The 8974-nt window shown below is 44.9% G+C and overlaps 1 protein-coding gene across 1 annotated transcript; it reads right to left on the bottom strand.

Annotated features, from left to right (window-relative positions):
- Positions 1-3137: 3137 nt before the first annotated feature.
- wnt1 (wingless-type MMTV integration site family, member 1) lies at positions 3138-8137 on the bottom strand. Its single transcript, XM_070968222.1, has 4 exons — positions 8037-8137; positions 5782-6035; positions 5327-5592; positions 3138-5201 (listed from the first exon to the last, which is right to left on the bottom strand). Exons 1-4 carry the CDS (start codon positions 8135-8137, stop codon positions 4710-4712), a joined length of 1113 nt encoding a protein of 370 aa, XP_070824323.1. The 3' UTR covers positions 3138-4709.
- Positions 8138-8974: the final 837 nt, after the last annotated feature.

The raw sequence follows: 8974 nt of genomic DNA, 5'->3' as shown, positions 1-8974 counted from the left end.
CCACTGGATAGTTTTCTGTAACTTTAGGTGAGGCTTATTGGATTAGAATTCTCGATGTAGTATGTGTGTGATGAGGTTGTAAATACACATCTTATTATATAATCGCCCGGCGGTCACTTAATGGCACCAAACAAATGCTTCTGATTATTACACGGGCAGTCGAAAGGGTGTTCCTGTCATAACAATGCCCCTAAGTAACTGGAACACGGCCCACAGTCGAATGCTAGGATTACAATGAACTGTTGGGGCAGACGCGGAAATCAAATCAGTATTGTGCACGCCAGATCCAAGCCATGCCACGTTGTCCATCACAACCACTGCAAGCAGCCTATCATTCAGTGCGGTGACCCAAACCCAATTCTAAATTCTTTATCTTACGCCCTTCAAATTAAAGCCAACTCCACCCAGCGGGCAAACATTTTTCCACAATTTAGCAGGAATTTTAATATGAAGCTTCTGTGCCTTCATTATGCCGTCTCATCTTCTCTGCGTATTCCGTGGCGATGGACCTGATCGCCGCATCATTGCCGGGAGCACAGTTTGGGCAAGTGAAAACTGTTTCCTTTGTCGAGCTTAAATCATGAACGCCTTTTTTTTTTCTTAAGTGCACTGTCATTTTCAGGTCAAATGCGGGCAGTGCGCTCGTATTTCTTGTTGTCGGGTTACTTAATTGGCAAAATGGTTCTATGAACTTTGACCCAACCCAGGCCATGTAGCTCATGACCTTAAGCATCCTATGAAGACACCAGAAGTATTTTTGACAGGAGCTTAGAGAGTGACATAATAAATATTGCTGCATACAGTGTAAATGTTGTACTCACAGTGTGATACAGCACGGATGCTGATGATGAGGAACAAACTGGATGTCAGTGTGTTATTTTCTTAAGATTTTGGCAATACAGAAGCAAACAGGACAGGATCCAAACCAACTGTACAATTTTGTGTACTGTCCATTTTTTTTTTAACCTTCGTGTCACACTTTCCTGCTCTCCTTCCTTTTTCTGCTCCTCGCTCCCTCACCTCCGGCCTGCGCCGCGTCTCTGCCGGCCTTCCAGAGACACTGACTTTTGTGTCGCGGAGCTGTTGTTTTTGTTTGTGCCCCTCTCACCATGGCTGCCTGCTCGCCGCCTGGCAGCCCCGTGTGTCAAAGGTGGCTGCAGCAGAACAGACTGTGGGAACAGCCGGTTAGCCTCCTCTGGTCCCCTGCTCCCCAACCAGAGGGGCAGCCATCAATCCAGCTCCCCCTGCCCCTGCGCACACAAATGCCCAACCAAACACACACTCACACAAAAAGCCTACAACGCTCACACCCTCTCCCAATAATCCTCGGAAGCAATTTCATCTCGACTCGGGTGGCGGCCCATTGTCGCCAGCCCCTTCAATCTTTCCTTATTAACTCTCGCTTTGTCCTGCATCCGAGCTTCTGGACTCATCTCTCCTACATTCCGATCGGTGCAGCTCCCAGCACTCCCAGGCAACCTCCATTCGCTAATCCCACTGCCTCCCCCAACAGCCGCCCCACCCCAAGGAACTCTTACTGCTTTTTTTTCTCCAACCTGCCGATCACCTACTTACAGAGTAAGGTAGGGGCATTAACTCCATGGGTTTTCTGAAGGCAGAGCGTGAAGGCGGGGTGGGTGAAGGAGGAGGCGGCCACAAAGTGACTCCAGCCCAGACAATTAGAACAATGAGCCGGGCCTGTAGGGGGCTAACTCGCTGCGTCACGCCTGGACGGTGGGGTATTTTGTCAGTTTAATGAATTGTCCGTCAGGCCAGGGCCACATCGCAGGCTGCGCAGGGAGAGGCCAGCAGGGACCCAGACACTAAGTCGGTATTTATTACACTGCCTTTGTCACTAATTGAGCTAATTATCACTGACTCCTCAGCACTCCCACAGGCAGCACCCCCTCCACTCACTCTCTCTACCAACTCTCTCACTCTCACGGCTGGGATTTGAACTCTGCCTTCCCTCTTCTTTTCTTGAATCAGGTCTGCCACTCTCTCTCTCTATTGTTTCTTTCTGTGTATCCAGGATTGCCTATCTGATCTCCCTCAAGCCAGGTTTGTATCATTTTCACATTTGTGAGCTTTTGTTTCCTCTTGACTCGTTCTCTATTTGTCACATACTGTAAGCCGAGTCATACGTTCACCCCTGTTATCCAGTAACACGAGACAGATTAGCGTTTTGGAGCAATCAGATGTGTCACTCTGGGATCAATATAAATTTGAAGTTCTCATCTTTCTGTTTTTATAGGCCACTCACCCTCATGTGACCCCATAATTTGCAATGTTTCAGTTCAGTTTGCTCTGATTTGTTCTTTGTATCCTCCTTACCCCCTTATATGTCTACAGATTTAAACTTTTTACTTCCTTTGAGATGCTGACCAATCTCTGCTCAATTTATTGGTTCATTACATCTTGCTCTCCGTTCGTGCAACAGGCAAAGCAGCTCCTCGTTATCCCCCCTCTTACCCTCTAACATCAAGACTGTAGTCCAGAAACGTTTTCATCCCTGCTCGTGGTCCTATGTTGCCCTGCCTGCTCTTATAATTACAGCTTTGTTGTTCTGTTGTTGGGACCTCTGGATGTTTGGGTGTATGTTGGTGGCCTTACTTTGCCTCCACTGTGCTCTATGTGGATGACCCTGGCTGCTCCTGTGCTGTGGTGGGAGAAAGTGGAAAGCTTTCCAAACTCCCGTGGTTAGTCAGGTTGCCAGGGGTTGGGGGAGACTCTAGGTTTTCATTATTTTTCATACTATTTCTTTATTTCTTTCCAACATTAAGCAAATGAAGCAAAACATTCAATGCAGCAGTAAAATCCTATACTGTATAAAATAAGGTATGTGGCTGGGTAAGCAGGGGCCGTCTCTGTGGTTGGGAGCACAGATGCAGGGATGTTTTGTGAGTTGGAGAAAGAGGCTGCTTTGGTGGTGGTAATAGGATTAAGCAAAGGACACCCAGGGACAGGCTTATAATGTTCACTTGGTTGGTTGTCAAAACTATCTCAAACACAGAAACTACAACAGGCATAATAGCATCTTTTGACACATTCAGGAGAGCAACTTAATTGAAAATATAGACTTTATTGTTCTATCATACAATACAAAACCAACTGCAGGCTAAACCTTTTGATCACAATCTAAAAAATGTCTTCTCTGACATCTCTCTAGAACAGTATAAAAATCCTCAGAAATAAATATTTTGTATTTACACTAATAAAAAAAGGTATATATTCAGTGCATGGACACAAGTTTTTTTTTTGTTTGTTTTTTGTTTTTAACAGGAAACAAGCAAAGAAGTGGTAATGTTCTGTTTCCACTAAGAGTTGGCTTTGTGTCAGCTACATTACACCAAAGAGAGAAAGGCATAAGATCAAAACGTCTCCTGACTTGACACTAATGATAGTATATTCTCCAGCCACTGACAGGTGCATAAATCATTCAGCAAACTTACAAATGACGTCATTATAAATATATCCATATATTTTAATATTTACAGCATTTTGGTTCTCTTAGCCAATATACAGTATGATTTCTTCAGCAGAGGCCATATTCTTCAAAATAAAACGCTTATCTGAGACCTTTTCACAGCCGAGCCTGAAGTAATACACCATTTGCCTACTTTAAACCTGCTACACTCATGTATTAATGGAAAATGTATTTGAAATTTTAATGTTTATCTCAGTATGGCATTGGTTTCATTTAGAGAGTATGGTAAGATTCTGCAGGTCATATTTCAGATTTTTCTCTTATCGTTATTTATTGTTTTTAATACTGACCCTTTGCCAAACTACATCTAGTCATGCCATGATATTCAGTGTATTGATAATACATTCAAATTACATCGCCTCAGTAAGATTTGTTCAGTCAGCTTCTATTTTGGTTGGCAAACACTGGTCCTAGTCATGTAACATCAGGACCATCCTGCGGTAAGTCAGAGTGGCAAATCAGGGTTGAGGTGTATTCAACTCCAGAGAAATCTAAATAAAGGGGCAAATGTGGTGAGGAAATTATAAGTGGTTGGGCTGCATCCAGGGTCTTAAGTACACAAGTTGGGAACAGACAGCCCATCCCCAGAGATAAACTTCACACAGTTTCATGTGAGAGAAGCCAAACTTCAGCAAAGAAAACAAAACACAGATTTTTTTTTTTTAAATAACTTTCCTCTTGTTAGAGGTCTTCACCAGTTTATGAGAGCACGTTTGTGGCTCTCTGGCCACAGAAACATCTGTGAAGCATTGTGTCCAGTTTCTGCCCTCAGTGGGAGCGAAGAAGCATCTGGTAGTACCTGGTTAGAGCGATCAATTCTCCACCACATCATTTTGTCTCTTTACTTCTAATTCTGTTTATCCACAGTGTAAACACTTGAGGGATGTGGATGAGTTCCACTCTACATGGATGGTTGTAGTGTTTTAATACCCTTGTAGTACTGTAAAGCATCAAAGGCAAGGAGCAAGCACATATACTCCCTCCATACCCTGTTCATATATTTGTGCTTTTCTCCATCTCTATCTTTCAAAAACACTGATTGAATTTTTGTGCCAGAGAGTTCCCTGTATCAGTTTACCCGCCTCGAAGCTTTTCTAGCTTCTGCCTAACATCTCAAACCACCTGTGTGCTAGTGGCTTTCTCAGCCAACTACCTGTCGTGATAAGAAGTTCTTCTTTGCCTTTCATAAATGCCTAAATATTCACTTGTTGTCCACCTGTGATCATAGACACTGGTGTAACGTTCGTGTACTGGTGCAGTTCAAGCAGCTGACATGACAGCACCAGTGGAAGGTGCAGTGGCAGCGTTCAGTCACACTCTCAGTCCGGGTCTTAAACCCACGTCCACAGCAGAGCAGCTCACATCCGTCCAGGCCTGGAGAAGAGCTGTTGCATGTCCTCCCAGAAGTTCCCAAAGTGCCAGTTTTGCCGTTGTATGAGCAGAAATTTGGTGATTTCTCAAAATAGACCAAGTCCATGGAAGAGGGGGGTTTGTGAGTCGGGTTTTCAGGCTCCAGATGCCGGGGGTCGGCTCGGTGAGAGGCACGGTTGCTTCCCTTGTTGGCATAAACAACTCTGGATGCGCCATCAAAGCGGTCCTTAAGGAAGTCTCCCACAGTGCGGAAGCTGGGCAGGCGCATCCAACAGGTACGCACAGTGCAGGAGCCTGACATGCCGTGGCACTTACATTCCTGACGCATCTCTGATGACACAGTCTGCAGAGAGGAAGACCAAAGACTACTGATTAAACTACAAAGTAGAGATCACAAATGCAGTTGAGGCATGTGGGAAATCTGACAACAACAGGCAATTATTGAACATTTGCGTATCAAATCCTTACCATTCTGCCAGCCTCATTATTGTGTAGGTTGGTGAGGTAGCGCAGATCTCTGCCCCTCTCGCTGGAGTCCACAAACTCACGGCTGAACATCCGGCCAAAGTCCACATTGTCACTGCAGCCCCCCCAGTGCCAGTCTGGCCCTCCAGGACCTCTGCGGCGGTAATCGCATGTGCACGACTCAATGGCCCCTTCTGAGCAGGAGCGAGCCACAGCATGGGTCACCCCTGCGCTGGTAATGGCAAATACAAATGCCGTCTCTCGGCAACCTGAAGAAGCAACACCAAAATTTCCCATCAGAACCTGATCCAGCATTTTAGACTTGGCTTTGCCAATTATTTGCCCCAGATTGAAAAATATTTGCAGACAAAGCCTTTTAAATGTGTACAAGAGATTCCATTGCACCCTGCCCAAAAATGTCCAAATATTGCCTGGTTAGAAAGACAAGAGAGGCTCACCACGATTGACAATTTTGCCAAAAATTGCTGGACTGTGGGTGGTCGGGCAGTTCCAACGACGGTTGCGGAACTGCCACTTGCACTCTTTTATGGCAGTGTGCAGCCCAGCGGCGATGGCATGCAAGATGCCAGGATTCTGCCGAATCAGCCGGCGCTGGCGACGACTCAGTAGGGCCAGGCTTGGATCCAGGACCAACTGCACGTTCTTGGAATTGGTGAGGAGGTTGGACGAGGAGGCCACATTGACAATACCCCTGGCACAACACAAGGACAAGGAAATTCAGAGACAAGGAGCTGGCAGTTTATACATGTACCTCCTTCCATGACCCTCTAAACTCTTAAACTGATGTGTCCTGGCATCTCATGGGTGTTTGTGCTTTTAAAATTACAGTTTTCATGATGTAGAACAGTGACACATGTTGTTCCAAGACCATGGGCAGACAGTAAGTCTCTGAGTCAAAATGCAGGTTTCTGGCTTGGCAAATAACATGAAACTATAGCTGTACCTCTTTATTAATATTATTGTAAAGGCTCTTCTGGGGACGGGGATTGGAAATTACCTATAAATGCTGTGATACAGTGCATTGGATAATCCAGTCCAATTCTCTTTGTACACTGTATCTTTCTCTATGAAACATTTCATGAAATGATCACTTGCATCAGAACATTATTAGAATATGTTATCACACTATACTGCTGAATATTAAGCATCGAATCAGGATGAAGACGGTGTCACACGGTTTGACTGAAAAGCGGACCAGACTTGGACACTCACAGGAAATCCCCCTTCACATTTGTCCTTTAAACAAATATTCTCTGTCCCATGTGACAAACCAAAAGCTTGGACATAAGGTTGACCAAATATGTCTGTCCTGTCAATATGTCCCACGTCACCTAACAGTAAACCTCTGCACATTAGGTCTGTGTGCTGTGAATGCGACACGCTGTCCATCACAAATTTTAAACTCATGTTCTGTAGGCCATACTTTACAAATAAATTAATATCTCAATTTATGTTGTCCACTGCCACGTGACATCAGGAAACGTCCTGTCCACATTTGTGTCCAAACATAGCACCTGTGCTGCAGCTTTATACCACTTTTGGATCACGGAGCGAAGCTTTTTGGTTGTCAGGTTCCAGAACATTTCTAGTTCAGGCTCTATTATTTTCCACTTCATATTCTGGCAATTTCTGGGAGATTTCTGTGTCAACATTTTTTTCATTCCCGTGCAGTGTGATGGCTGTGTCTCCTGTTAAGCATTATCATCCGGAAAAGCGGGCGAGCCTCGGCCTGTTAGAGGGCTGACCCAGACGCTTGTGCGGTGAGGCCTGGGAACATTAATAATAATCTCGTCTTTTGGATGCTTTCTTCCTTCCAAAACTCCGCGGTGTGTTTTTTCCCCCCGCTCGCTGTTTTCTTGGATTTCAGCTGACATTTTAAATATTTGAAAAACGCCTGACTTTGTAAGCAAATACTGTCCATCTAATGACACCGCAAAAACGACAAAATCTTTCGTTAAATCATTACCTCAACAAACACAAGCCACAGTTTATAGATTTTTAAACAAGGGAGACAATATACCCGCTGACGCAGAACTATACAGATTTCATTTTTGTTTTCTGTTGTGAAATTTCCGCTTGTAGGTCGCTGTATAGGCAGGAATGTACAGTACTGGATCAGCACCGCCCTGGATGAGACCTCGTATGGGATCCCTTTCAGCTATGAAATAAATCCATATTTAATTTATCCCACATTGGACTGAAAAATGTTGTCTCGTGTTCAAACCGCACTGTCCAAATGACAGGGAAGCAGAGGGAGCGAGTAAATTAAATCTACCGCAAATAAAAGGTAATACGGCGATGATTAAAAATGTAATTCGTTTATTGTTAAATAGATAGTCTGCTGATTCCTCTGAAAGGACAATAAATTTTTTTGGGGAAAAAAAAGTTAAAATAGTTTTAAGTTGAGCTCACGTGGAGCAATTCGGAAAGGACTGCTAAAAACCCCACAAGCTTTAATGTCGTCATGCGGTTGCTCTTTTATTTCAAAGGCTGAACAGAAGTTGCGAACGGAGCCAAAACTAACACATTATTCCGAGCATGCAGTTTGGAATGCGGCGGCCCAATAAAACACGCTTCATACGGCAGCGGCGGTCTTCCCCGCTCAGATCAGCGTGAATGCAGCTTTTCAGTGAGAGGATGCTGATAAATGAATGAATGCATAGGCCCACGGTGTCCCGTGTGGTGAACTCACCACCACCGGCCGCTGTTGTTGACGGCTCCTGTGCCCGAGAGCGAAGACACCAGCAGGATGCAAGCGGCTTTCACCCCTAACAGCAGCGCCAGACTCCTCATCGTGTCTTCAGGTCAAATATGAGGAAGAAAATGTCAGTCTCCAACTTGTTCTATCAGGGAGTTTGCTCAGGCAAAGTTGCAAATATCTTTAACAATTATTCACGTGGACGCCCCAGCACTCATATGTTAGAGCGCAGTAAGAAAATAACCTTAAAATACAACAATCGCCCTAAAAACAGAAAAAGCTAGGATAAAGTCTGGCTTTGTGTGTTTTGTTTCATCGCGATGGCTTGCAGGAGATTGCATGTGATAATAAATTCAATCAGTCAGATCTGCTAAATAATGACCAAAATGACCATGCTGCAGGGTGTTTCTACTCACCACGCCGCAGTCCGGTGAGAGGGCTTAGAAGGTGAGAGAATCAGGATGCCCTAATTGACTTCAATGGCTCTTGAGTGGAGACAGGTTGCTAAATGATGTGAAGTGTCCAGGCGGGATGCTACTGCTGCTGCAGTCCTCTTCACTCTGTCTCTCTCAGTGATGCTCTGCACGGCGCATTGAACGCGTGGGACAGTCCCGAAGACTTGATCCCCTCGGTTGTTGATAGGCAACACATTCTTCTCTTATTGAGCGCTACGAGGGGAATAAAAAAGGGATTTGCTGCTCTCATCTCCCTCTGTTTTTTTCGGAGCCCTTTCAATGGGATTGGAGGGAGGGATAGTTAATGCTCTTCATAGGGCGCACAATGAATAAGGAAACACAACTGGGCAGAAAGGAGAAAGGAAGAGAAAGAAAAAATAGGGCAATCCACAGAGTCGCGCATATTACTTGCGGAATCTCACGGTCATCAGAGAATCGATTCCCTGTAAGTGCGTGCGCTTGAGAGTATTTTCCCAC

Source organism: Chaetodon trifascialis, chromosome 8 (genome assembly GCF_039877785.1).
Source record: "Chaetodon trifascialis isolate fChaTrf1 chromosome 8, fChaTrf1.hap1, whole genome shotgun sequence".
NCBI classification, from domain to species: Eukaryota; Metazoa; Chordata; class Actinopteri; order Chaetodontiformes; family Chaetodontidae; genus Chaetodon; species Chaetodon trifascialis.
The sequence above is the reverse complement of the archived record's forward strand: the minus strand, read 5'-3'. Positions and strand labels throughout refer to the sequence as shown.